Here is a 13,290-nt window from a genome sequence, read left to right as displayed (position 1 = left end):
TATTTGTTGTCAATTAAAAATCCACTCAAAACATTCTTTAAAAAAAAAAGACATCTCAGGCTGACATTTTCAAGTCCAGAAAACTACCCCACCAATCCACCTTTAACATTATTATTTTTTGCACAATATTATACATTCATTAAAGGCTGAAATTGTCTATATTAATGTTGTAAATCCAGTGCAGTGTCAATATTGTTATATTAATTTTAAATTGAATTTACAAAATATGTCCATAATGACATTGCATTCTTTTTGACATTGCTGTTGTTGTTCTCATAGTTTCAGCCTGCTGTCAAGGAAATGTGTTCTGCCTGTCTGAAACCAGTGTATCCAATGGAAAAATTAGTGGCAGGAAAACTTGTACTTCATAAATTGTGTTTCTGCTGTAAACACTGCAAGAAGAAGCTGAGGTGAGAGATCATGATGGATCTGTAATCAGAAAAATCAAACTAATGAAAGACTATATAAATCTTATTATTGTAAAATATTAGATTTGTTGTACTTTCCAGGTAATATCTAACATGAGTGGGTTGTTTTGATGAAAACAATACCTTTTGAATAAATATCACATAATACAATATGCCCTCATTTAAGTGGATGGCAAAGTGCAAAGTCTATCAGCAAGCAAGGTTCTTGTGCATGAATTATAGCTGTGGGAACATTGAGCTGACTCATCAGTGTTTGCGGTCTTGTCCGTAGTGTCAAAATGAGCAAATAGAATTTGCCCAGATGTTAAATGAGCTCTAGTTAGACTTAAATAAAAACTACAGTCTAACAACACCTTAGTCTATTTTTTGCATAATGTACAGTATGAGTACTTTTTTGCTTGGGACCAAAATTACATCAATCCATGCAGTTTTGAGTAAGATCGGAATATGCATTTACAACTAAATAGCATATATCATAGTCTTTGGGCACTTTGCTACAAACCATAAGCTCAAAAAATCATTAAGCATCAATGCTACTATGAAGAGGATCTCTGCAGACAATCTGATTGTCTTGAATAACGCTGTACAACTTAATACAACTTCTTCTTCTTCTTCTTACATTTACCTTTGTAATTGTAAAGAAAGGGTATATAAATGACTGTGTAGTCAGTGCTCTTGCTCTTCTTCAGGTCGCTCCCATCTTGTGAGGAGAAAGTCTGTAGTACAAGTCTATTACTAAGTTCTCCTCCTTTTACGTCCATTGACAGTAGTTTGTGCTCCATAAGGCAATGGCATTGTATGGACTTTCTCCACATGGTGGCAACATTTAATATGTTTTTTTAAAATAACTTGCTTAAAAAGTGATTTATTTAGATGCAGGGACATAATCCCAAAGGTTATGCTATTCAGTATGCATATTCAAAACTGCACCGATTGATGCCATTTTGGTCCCAAATAAAAACACTCATTATAATTCAAATAGTCCCTATGTGTCTATTAGACTGGAGTTTCCTTTATGCCTTTGCACTTTCTTTTTTTTTTTGGGGGGGGGGGGGCTTTTATGCCTTTAATGGGACAGGACAGTGTAGAGTGACAGGAAGTGAGCGGGAGAGAGAGTTGGGGTGGGATTCGGAAAGGACCACGGGGCGGGAATCGAACCCGGGTTGCCGGCGTGCAGTGCAGGTGCCCCAGCCACGCCTGGGGCCACGCCTTTGCACTTTCACCATCATTCAAATTAGGGTCCAATAGCTTATGAATGAATGAATTAAATATATACAGTATATATAGCCTACAGTATATATATATATATATATGATATAATATATATATATATATTGCAGCAATCAAATATTTTCAATCAAAAAAACCTAACTGCAATTTCATGATATTACCTGGAATTCGTTGTTAAAAAAATGGTAACATTGTTTTGCAAATGAACTCATCAATCAGTATGCTCAAGCAAATTATATGTTACATACATGTTGAAACATTTTTACATAAAAATCTATTTAATCCACCTCACAAAAGACAACATATAGCAGAACACCTATTTCTGTTTCATTGCAGTATTCACAATCATTCAGCTCTTTATGGGGAGTTCTATTGCACAACCCACTACCAGCAGCTGTTCAAGCGTAAAGGAAACTATGACGAAGGCTTCGGCCACAAACAACACAAAGACCGCTGGCTCCTGAAGACAGAAACAGACACAGCCACGCCAGAGACCAAGACCAGTCAGAGGTCACAGACAAAAAACAAGGTTATTCCCATGGATGGCTCTCTGGCATCTCCTACTGGCGTTACTGGTTCAGTGCAAAAGAACAGGGACACCATAAATGCAGGCAGTCCTGATAGCAGGAACAAGTTGAAAGTAAGTTGGCCTCCTGAGAAAAAAGTTAACAGAGGCAGCCCAGCGCTGAAAGAAAATTCACCTATGATGCGACATCAAACTACTGACAGACATAATGTCAGCACTCTCTTTTCTCCCAACAAGGAGCAAGCTGCAAAACATGCAACAAAGTCACATCACACTGAGGTCACTAAGAAAGACCAGTTGTCACCAGTAAGAAAGACTGACACTACACTTCCTGCTGCAGAAACCTTCAAAATGACAAGACAGAAGCAGTTTGAGCATGTAGATGCAACTCATTCACAGAAAACTAAAACCCCACCAAAGCACTCTGAATTGATCTCTCACAACAAACCTCCAACAGCCTCCCCACGTCAGCCTCCCCACAGGACCCTGCCGAATTACTCTGCACCAGTAACGCCAAAGACAAACCACTTATCCAGTCAAACCCCAGATAAACTAAAGAAATCTGTCAGATTTGCATCAGCAATTGAAACAACAGTAGAAATAAATAATGAAAACCTAGTTTCAGATGCGGAAAGTGAAAACGAAGATGTGTTCTCTGTCAGAGATACAGCCAACAGTTCTATCAGGGCTGTGAATGCAGATGAGCACACTGTAATAACAGAGGAAAACCAGTCTGAAGGGACTCCTAATCGTTATGACACCTTCCCCAGTGACAATAGCAGGAAAGATAGTGGCATTCAGCACATGTTGCATTCAGACAGTGAAGAGGCCTGGAACCCGCCCACTGCTGATGTGAATGGGCAGTCTGAGGTACTTCAAGCGGGGAGGGAGATGGATGCAGTCACAGCGGTTAGTAGTGTCAACGAGAGAGATGATTCTAGCATCCCCCCTAATACTGCTGTGAATGTGCAGTCTGAGGCACTTCTAGCTAGGGGGGAAATGGATGCTGACGCAATGGTTCGCGGTGTCAGTGAGGAAGATAATTTGAGTAGTCATGATGCAGCCTTGGAGATGTCAACCAGCCATGAAGAGGCTGGAATTAATATAAGTCATGCTGAGAAAAGAGGATCAGATTCACTTGAAAACGAAATGCAGAAGAGTAATCTGCAACCCGTCACTGAGAAGGGAAACAAACAGGAGGAAGCAACAGAACCTCAGGTGCCTAACAACCAATCAGTGCCTGCTGAGAAATCCAATGTGAAAACGAAACAGGAGAAGACTAGCGCTCCGAGAGGATCATGGTCCAAGGGGAAAAGCCCCCTCTCCAAACTTTTTGCCCCCAACACAAAAGAGAAATCCCCCAAGAGTGAAGCTGTGGACAACAAGAAGTCTGATGGCAGGCCCAAAAATCTCCTGAGCAAGCTGTTTCAGACTTCCTCAGACACAAAAAAAGAGCCAGAGCTCAAAACGGACATGCCAGCCACAGCGAACAACAAAATTGAGGAAAATGTTTTGTTGGAAGAGAAGAATGACAGTCCTGTACAGCGCAAGGAAAATGAGTCCCATACATCTCAAGCTCTCATTACCACTGAGGACCAAAGTGGTCAGGAACAGCCTGTGACGGTAGAGAAGAATCGAAATGATGAAAATGAACCATCTTTAAATGGTTTCCCCCATCAAGCAGACAGTCTGGCTGCAGTAGATGTTTTGTCCTCCGACTCAGACAGGCCTTTGGTCATGGAGGATAGCAGCTTGGCAGATATCCCAACTTCAGCACCCTCAACAGTTGACACAAACACAGAAGAGTCCTCAGCAGTGGCCTTTGATGTGTTTGGGGAACAACCACTGGGGCAAGAGGACCATGGAAATGTAACAACAGTTAAACATGGAGAAGTTGACATCAGTGAAGATCCATTTGGGGCACCTCTTGTAGAGGCAGCGGCTAGTGATATTTTAGGGGCTCTTTCCACAGAATCCTCTGATGTTCACTCTGCTGGTGACCCGTTCGGCTTGACCAGTCCTTTTAATTCAGAGGCACAGCTTGACATATTCAGTTTAAATGACACAACTGCCCCTTCAAACCAAATAACTTCTCAGCACCAGGAGGTGTTTGATTTCATGATGGATTCCAGTGCCAACCAAACGCAGAATCTGTTTGAAGAACCTACCCCTCAACAGGATGCCTTTGACCTATTTAGCACTGATACCATACCACCGCAATCTACAACTGCAACTGAGTTAACAGCAGATGGATCAAACACCTTTCTCAACCCTCTCAGTGATGATACATTAGGAACTGGCCAAACAGGGTCTAACACTGGGGATGTGGCTGTGAATGATACACAACCCACCCCTCAACAGGATGCCTTTGACCTATTCAGCACTGATACCATACCACCACAATCCACAACTGCAACTGAGTTAACAGCAGAGGGATCAAACACCTTTCTCAACCCTCTCAGTGATGATGTATTAGGAACTGGCCAAACAGGGTCTAACACTGGTGATATGGCTGTGACACAACCCACCCCTCAACAGGATGCCTTTGACCTATTCAGCACTGATACCATACCACCGCAATCTACAACTGCAACTGTGTTAACAGAAGATGGATCAAACACCTTTCTCAACCCTCTCAGTGATGATGTATTTGGAACTGGCCAAACAGGGTCTAACACTGGGGATGTGGCTGTGAATGATACACAACCCACCCCTCAACAGGATGCCTTTGACCTATTCAGCACTGATACCATACCACCACAATCCACAACTGAAACTGAGTTAACAGAAGATGGATCAAACACCTTTCTCAACCCTCTCAGTGATGATGTATTTGGAACTGGCCAAACAGGGTCTAACACTGGGGATGTGGCTGTGAATGATACACAACCCACCCCTCAACAGGATGCCTTTGACCTATTCAGCACTGATACCATACCACCACAATCCACAACTGCAACTGAGTTAACAGAAGATGGATCAAACACCTTTCTCAACCCTCTCAGTGATGATGTATTTGGAACTGGCCAAACAGGGTCTAATACCATGGATGTGGCTGTGAGTGATAAACAAGCTCTAACTGATCCATTTGACACCTTTCTGGGACCAGACAAGGAACCAACAGTCACTTCTAGCAAGCAAGACAATGTTGTTGACACACTCCCACTTACTCCTGGCATTTCCCAAACATCAGCTGATCTCGTGGATGGATTTCTGGATCCTAGCACTGTGAACACACCAGAAACCAAGGAAGGTGGAAGTGACAGTAACTGGATGGATGATTTCCTGAGCTAATGTGAAAAGGCTGAGACATTGTTAATTTACCAAACATGCACTGACCCATAAAACCTGTATGGTATATTGACATGGTGTTATTTCTTTCTGTTCATTTCTGTTGTTTATTTTTCACACACCCACCATTTCTTCCCTCAAAGCTCACCAATTGAAAACACTATATACAGTATTTATAGTAATGACTTATTTTGTAAGAATATTGTCATTAAAATCAGATTTTCAGAATTATCAAGCAGTACTCAAGATCAGTAGTAACACAGTAAGTTTCACTGTGGATGATTAGACAAACATGTTTTCTTGGATCAAAATGTTATTCTTTTACAAAACCTATTTACATTTTATCTATCTCATAACAAATCAAGGGAAGTCGCCATTAATGGTTGTAACAATAATCTGAAATACTTGAAGAGAAAGTGACATGATTGTTTTGATAATGCATATAGGCCTGTAAGAATTGTTGATTATATCTTGTGAAAAGCATATTTTATTATACAAAATACTGATAATACAAGCACTTCATGTATACAAAAACTGTGGATGTGCTGTGAACATTTTTAATAAATGACACTCTTTTGCACCAGTTTTGTGGCTCTGATGGTTATATTCTCCAGCATGTGCTCCATGCTTCATGTTTATTTCTGTTGTGTTTCTGTTCCAATGTTAGAAAAGGTTAGACACCTGTTATCATTTTTTACCGATGTATCCACTGACACTGTTTCTGTATTACTTGTAACAACAGACTTGAATACTACTGTATACAGTGTACAAGTTACTTGACCAGACCTCTGGTCTAAATTTAGGGTCTATTTTTGGATGATAATGAGTGTAAACATTCATTGAGAACCAAAATGGCGCAGTAGTTTTGAGTAGACTGGAATATGTGTTTGCAGGAAAATAGTATAAAGCAATAGCCTAGGGGGCCATTTCTTTATATCAAAGTAAACTGCTACTTTAAGCCACTGACTAGGCTCAAAACATCATTACACTGTTGTGCTAGTATGAGGAGAATCCCTGCAGACAAACCAAAGTAAATTATATGATTGTGTCATAAGATTTATGATTTATGATGAAGTGTACAGAAAGGGAAAGAAATGTCAGCCACAAATGTGTGTGTTCTCATAATAAACTGGCCAACTCTGCAATCCAGGGTAACATATAACAATACCAACAGGAGTGTGACCCAGGCATGGTTATGTAATTTTACCAGAGAAAAGAACATTTGTATGCAAATTGCCTTGCTCAACTAACCCAGTCCAAAAGGCCGATTTTAGTTGGAGAAAGAGTGAAACAATGTTGTAACATATTAGATTAGGTTAGATTCAACTTTATTGTCATTGTGCAGAGTACAAGTACAACAACAACAAAATACAGTTTGCATCTAACCAGAAGTACAAAAAAGCAGAGATGTGCAATGTGATAATCTATAGACAGGTGGTGCATAGACAGAACAGAATACAGTATAGTGCAGTGTTGTAGACAGCATACAGTTGGTTTACAGAAGGTGGTTTACAGTAATATAAATTACAAATATGTGCAGTGTATTAGCAGTAACCTTATAAGAGTAGACTATACAGTATATGACTATAAATATGGCTACAGGTATGTAGTATAATGCACCATATAGACAGATGTGTACGTAGTTATGTGCAGTGTGGTAACAAGGCCTTTGTAGTGCAGAAACAGTAACATTATAAGAATAAGTGTTCAGGATGCATAGAATGAAGAGCAGTAGAATATGGCTGTGTATATACAGTAAGTGTAATCACAGTATCTATTATAAGTAAAGAGAGCACTATGGGTGGGATAGGGTAGTGCAGTTGTCCGGGCGGGAGTCCACACAGTATCCGTCTCTTGTTGCTCTCCGTCGTCCTTGTCATGGTCATGGAGACCTCAACCAGTCGGGACACCTCGTTAATACCCCCAGCTGATTTAGCATGGCTTTCTACTGTAGACATCAGCACTTTAACTCTGTGACCAGGACTGTAGGAGGCTGAAGGCAAGTGAACACATTTTATAGATCTCTGAAACTTCAGAAATAGAGTTTATCCACCTCTCAAAAGAGTTTCACTAGTTTGCCCATTGGATTGCTTAAAATGAGTACAGAGAATGGCAAGATTGGTTTGGTAGCTGGCCGTGGTCCTGGGATGCCAACTTGTGAGCGATGTCCGCTAACACCCCCTATGGATGAGGGGTAATTGGAGCTTAGAGCTAATAGTGAAATGGAGGAGCAGGGGAGGAGGTGGGAGGTTTTGCAACTCCAGCATGAAAGGGCAACAAGGAGGGTTTTATACCCTATGACCGGACGTTGGGTGAGTGATGCCTGTTAATCAACCCTATGGGCTCCTCCCGAACTTTGTTTAGAAAACATAATTTATTCACCAATTGCAACTTTTAACAATCAAAAATCACACTCCATTATCTACATTCACAATATGTATTTACCACTGATATTGTTAAAAACACTGGAAAATAACCTTAATTTATTCATTCTTGTTTTACCACTACATCCCTGTCTGTAACATAAACTAAGGAAGGTGGCACTGTATTGAGTTAAATTTGTCACTTAATTCACACATCTTTACACATATTTACACACAGAGTATTTCTTAGAAATTAACATGTGAAAACAATGATGATGTTGATATTCATATACAAAACATTCAGACAGTCTAGTTTCCTACATTGAGGATAACTTAGGGCATAGGGTAACAAAAATGATGAGCACAACATACATGCCAGCAGATCATGACATACTTCAGTAAGCATGTGTAAGTAATTAACTAATAGGCTAAATTTATGTTGACATTGACAACACAAGAAACTTTGATGGCACCTTATGATAAAAACACCTTTCCTTCCCTTAGTTCATGTAAACAAAATATAAAAAATGTAATGTAATATGAACAGTTAAAAAATGCACCACTGCACACATGAAATTCAGTAAATCAATTAAATTCAGAAACTATGGTGTTTTCATGAGGACAAACTCAAGAATTAAAGTTTTGTGGCTATGCAGTTTTGGGAACTGTCCCCCATGTTCGGAGCTTCTATCGTCTTCATGGCCGTTACATTCCTGAAAACACACAGAAGTACAGTAAATTCACTCTAGTTAAGGGGTGGTGCAAAACATGGCAACATCAATGAAACTGTAGCAGCAAGTGAAACACTATGTGCATACAAACACAGAGAGATAAAAAGAGAGAATGATTTTCAGATATATTTCGGACCGTGTCAATTTCAAAAGCGTGAACTTTACCAAGCTATGGAGGTAGGGCGGGCATCTGCCAATCTAGACCATCTACATAGTCATTCATGCCCCCACCTACTCCACCATACCCCCTCTCATGCCCTCATCTCACCCCTGTCCCTCTCTGTCCCCTTCATCCCTCTCCACCTCTCTCACTCTCTCTCTCTCTCTCTCTCTCTCTCTCTCGCTCTCTCGCTCTCTCGCTCTCGCTCTCTGGCCTTCCTCCCTGCCCTGCTCACCTCTTCCCCTCAGCCTCCTCGGTGGAGTCGGGCAGCTCCATGCGTCTGGTCTCTGGCAGCAGGAAGCCCGTGGCCCCTCCGGCTAGAGCAAAGCTGCTGAACACCAGTGTGGGGATGGTCCAGTGGTAGACGGCCAGCAGGTTCACCACAGGAGCCAGCATGCCCGCCACCCGCGTGGCCGTGGCGCCCAAGCCTGTGGCAGTTTGTCTGGGAATGACAAAACAGGGCATTTCAGATCATTGGTGAGACTAAAGGAGTTGTGGAACAAGAACAAAGATGAATTGCACCCCAAAATGTGAAGGAGGATAATATTGATATACAAACCACACTCTTGTACTAGAGAATCAGTTGAAACAGATTTATGATGAAATTATGACATACCTGATAGAGGTGGGGAAAAGCTCCTGGACATAAATATTGCACACAGTCCCGGCCCCATTCATTAAAAATCTCCCAACTGTGGCAAGGGCAGTAACAGCAATAGCCTCATCTGAAAAGAAGCCATGAAAATATTAACACAAATAATCTGACCATGAGACAGTCACAACCTGGCCAGACCATAAGGTGTCACCATTGGTGTATTACATAACTAGCAAGGTGTTAGCCTGAGCAGTTTCTTGCAATACAGTAAATACGGTAGAAATATACAGTACATGGAATATGAGGACAAACAAGAGTTCCACCTTGATTACTTGATTATAGAACCTTATCTTGATTATATAATTTTACCTTGTGGAACAACGAGTATGAGCAGACAGATGAAGCCTCCCAACAGCAGGGTACCTATGAGAGAGGCCTTCCTCCCCACCGACTCCAGCAACCAGATGCAGATGATGTGAGCGGGCACCTCTGTTATCCCAAATACAAACTGAGTGAGGAATATGTTCAGGCCAAATTTCCCAACGTTCAGTGACAGGCAGTAGTACGCCAGGTTCAGTGCACACCTGTGTTTGGAAAGAGCGTAGGAAAACAACCATGAGCAATCAAATCGCCATTACAGTCCCCAGCATAGCTTGTGTCATGAGCATTACCACTTTATGGAAAATGTAACAAAATGCAAAATGCACTTTTCTCAAAAGAAACCATTAATGTTGACTCCAGATATATAGTGATAGCTGTTTCCACCTATTCTCGTGACATGCTGTTACAATGAATGTGCCATTCAAAGATCGAACGTCCCCTTTGACTGCATGGAGAAGCCACTTACCATCCAACCAAAATACTAAAGAAGTACTTCCTCAGGACTGAGGAGGCCAAGAGTGCTCTGATGCCTCCTTTCTCCACTTTCTTCCCTTCTTTGAACTACAGCAGAAAAATAGACCTTTAGTCACATTATGGCATCTGGGTTTACAGTATGTATGCGGGCACAATACAGTCCAAAACAACTGACCATAGGTTTTCTGTCTCTATGATAACACTACAATGCATACAAACAAAATGCATACTATATTTAGCATATGAATTAAATGCATGCACAATTAAAGACAGTAATTGCAAGATTTGCAAGAAAATACATTATCTAGTGTGTGGCCAGCAAGTACTGAAGCTGTGGCTATGTGTATCTGAAGCTACATGAATTTAAAGCATTATTGGAGTTCTATGGACTTTTCTGCTCTTTGACTCCGGTACTTCAAAAGAATACCTTCTCTAACAGTCTGTCAGGGATTGTGCGTTTGTTGATTGCTGCTGCCTTCAGAACTAACTTCCTGGCTCGCTCAGTTTTCCCCTGACCCAACAACCACCTGGCCGATTCAGGGATGAACCTGTCGAAATAATGAATAGTGTCTGTTTAGAGAGGGCATCGTCAAAAAATGAATGTGAGATGTGTGAGAAAGGACAAGTATGCACCTACCAGATATAAACAGCCACCAATACAATTGGTGATCCCATGATAAACTGGGCAATTCTCCAGTCCCGAATGAAATACACTATACCAGCTTGAATGCACTGGCCAAAACCAGCCAGTATTTGTGTCAAACAGGAGGCATAGGCACGCTTGTTCTTTCCAATCCATTCAGTAGCTGTGAAGTAATGGCAAGTGTTACAGTCCTTCAGTGGGCAGTTTCACAACCAGGATAATTAGTTGATAATATCTAATCATTTTCAATGACCTTTTACCAAGTTTAAAAATGTATCACCAATTAATCCAAGTTTGATGTTGAAATAAGACAAATCCTCTTATATACAGTAAATTGAACAACATGATATATTTGATTATATTCACATTTGACCTCAGCAGGGCATAGTGTACCATGAGATGATGTTGATATAAACTGATGTGATTTCTAATTACAGTAATTTCCCGCATGCCGCATTGTGTATATTGTGACAGTGTTTTATGCAAGTTAAAAAAAACAACATATTAACACCATATTAATTGCCCCCCTGTATTAACCTCATAGTGGAGGAAGTTTTGCAAAATCAATGTAGGCTATAAGCCGCGGCTAATATTTGGGAAATTACGGTAATTATAGTTGATGCTTACATAACTATCCTGTCAAGGCTACAAGTTACATCACTAGGCTCAGTCTTACAATATCACCTCAACATCTGTTGTGCAAGATAAGCACGGCCATGTCTGGTCAGGCCATACTCTCTCTGTTATAGGGTGATAAGATCAAAGTCCTGATCTCAAGTTGTCAAAGATTAGTATTTTGGTTGACTACGATATTTACCTAGGACAATGCAGTTAACACGGAATCCTCCATAGGAAACTCCTACTATGAACTGAGATACCATGTAAAAATCTAGATTGGGTGAAAATCCGGTCGCCAAAGTGAAAATGGCCATGATGACAACGGGTACCTGTGTGGCCCTCTGTCGTCCAATCCTGTAATAGATAGGAGTTTAAATTAGGCTAGGAGAGAAGACTCATCACTAGATTTACAAGAGATTATCACAGTGTTACTTCCACCTCAATATCAAGATTTACAAAGGACATACAGTATTTCATTAGTCTGTTATGTTCTTTAGTTTATGACGGTTGTACAAGAGATTATATCAAAGCCTATACCAGAGATTATATCAGTGTATCCTCTTAACTTCTTTAACATATTGCCAGGAAATTACATTTAATTTCTCATTGCCACCTCAATCTCAAGCTTTACATAGGACACATTTCATTAATCTGTTATGTTCTTTAGTCGATGAGGGCATTGCATACAGTACTAAACTGTGGAATTACAATAGTTACTTGGCACTCACGATTCAGCGAAGGGTCCAAACAAGAGTGACCCAACCAGAATACCAGCCATGAACACTGTCTGTGCTAGGCCAACTAAATTTGCCTTATCACAGACTAGATCAAACTGTGAAATAAAACAGTTATTAAAATCATTATCCTTTTGAAGTGCCTAAGTGAAAATACTACTATGAATACATAATATATATATACGTATATATGTATATGCCTGCATCTCATACTGATAATTCTACTAAATAGGCACATTTCTCAAGTAGAAAAGTAGAAGATGCTATACACCAAATATAGGTGTCTCATTGCATCAGAAAGTTAAATTTTTAAGATAATTCTAGCTGACCAGAGATAAGAGCTGAATTTATTAAGTAGATCTACATCAGACACTTACATCAGAGACTATCGTGGATTCGTAGACAGAGAAGTCATGCACATAACCATTGATGCAGGTGGTGGTCTCGTTAAGGCCATTCTCTCTAATGGCCGAAAGGTCCCAGTCCACAGGGGCGAACATGTGACAGGTCCTGAATGACCCATCCTGCTGCCTGGGTATGGTCAGATTCAGCTGCTCCTCCAGAGTCAAGTCGGGGCCCGCTGCTAAAATCCAGTCAGTGTTACAGCGCTGTCCCTCATTGCCTTGATTAAAAATCAGACTGGTGAGGTGGAATGGAAGCAGGGTGCTTGGGAAGGAGAGGCCCAACAGGACAAGTTTTTGAAAAAGACCGAAGTCTCCAATAGCCTCGAGAATCTCCCCAAAGTCTGCCATGGTGATGCAAGCACCCACTCCACCACAACAATCTCACAACAGGCTTTGTCAGAGAATCACCTTCCTTTAAAACAGTTTAAATTAATGGTTAACTTCACAATGACTTTAGTGACTCAGCATGATGGCAGGGTTTGGACACTATAACCCTGCCTGATTACTTGACAAACTACACTCCCCTTGTGCTGTGCAAAGCAGTTGCTAACAAATAAATAGGCATACAAGACTGACACGAGGCCAATCACAGGAATGACAAGGACAAGGACCTGCTAAAAAAAAACTGGCAACCAAAGACTCTAGAAATCTAGACGTCTAGAAGGACTTTTATGTTGAGTAAGAGAGACAGGGTCAATTCCCTGGAGAGAGA

The 13,290-nt window shown here is 40.8% G+C and overlaps 2 protein-coding genes across 2 annotated transcripts; one reads left to right on the top strand and one right to left on the bottom strand.

Annotated features, from left to right (window-relative positions):
- Positions 1-55: 55 nt before the first annotated feature.
- On the top strand, positions 56-6,055 carry LOC134072653 (uncharacterized). Its single transcript, XM_062529446.1, has 2 exons — positions 56-410; positions 1,995-6,055. The coding sequence occupies exons 1-2, from the start codon at positions 301-303 to the stop codon at positions 5,476-5,478; spliced, it is 3,594 nt and encodes a 1,197-aa protein (XP_062385430.1). The 5' UTR covers positions 56-300; the 3' UTR covers positions 5,479-6,055.
- A 784-nt stretch (positions 6,056-6,839) lies between these two features.
- slc22a13a (solute carrier family 22 member 13a) lies at positions 6,840-13,233 on the bottom strand. Its single transcript, XM_062529424.1, has 10 exons — positions 12,552-13,233; positions 12,169-12,272; positions 11,640-11,794; positions 10,817-10,985; positions 10,607-10,727; positions 10,172-10,266; positions 9,694-9,908; positions 9,346-9,454; positions 8,965-9,171; positions 6,840-8,551 (listed from the first exon to the last, which is right to left on the bottom strand). The coding sequence occupies exons 1-10, from the start codon at positions 12,924-12,926 to the stop codon at positions 8,473-8,475; spliced, it is 1,629 nt and encodes a 542-aa protein (XP_062385408.1). The 5' UTR covers positions 12,927-13,233; the 3' UTR covers positions 6,840-8,472.
- Between the last annotated feature and the right edge of the window lie 57 nt (positions 13,234-13,290).

Source organism: Sardina pilchardus, chromosome 2 (genome assembly GCF_963854185.1).
Source record: "Sardina pilchardus chromosome 2, fSarPil1.1, whole genome shotgun sequence".
NCBI classification, from domain to species: Eukaryota; Metazoa; Chordata; class Actinopteri; order Clupeiformes; family Clupeidae; genus Sardina; species Sardina pilchardus.
This window is presented reverse-complemented; position numbering and strand designations above follow the sequence as displayed.

What these genes read in the sequence shown, in the direction of transcription:
- LOC134072653 (XM_062529446.1), top strand. Translation starts at nt 301, where the DNA reads ATGTGTTCTGCCTGTCTGAAACCAGTGTATCCAATGGAAAAATTAGTG. An exon ending in CACTGCAAGAAGAAGCTGAG is followed by an intron (nt 411 to 1,994) that starts GTGAGAGATCAT and finishes GTTTCATTGCAG; the next exon opens with TATTCACAATCATTCAGCTC.
- slc22a13a (XM_062529424.1), bottom strand. Translation starts at nt 12,926, where the DNA reads ATGGCAGACTTTGGGGAGATTCTCGAGGCTATTGGAGACTTCGGTCTT. An exon ending in TGTTAACTGCATTGTCCTAG is followed by an intron (nt 10,986 to 11,639) that starts GTAAATATCGTA and finishes ATTACTTCACAG; the next exon opens with CTACTGAATGGATTGGAAAG. An exon ending in CTTTTCCCCACCTCTATCAG is followed by an intron (nt 9,172 to 9,345) that starts GTATGTCATAAT and finishes TGTCATTCCCAG; the next exon opens with ACAAACTGCCACAGGCTTGG.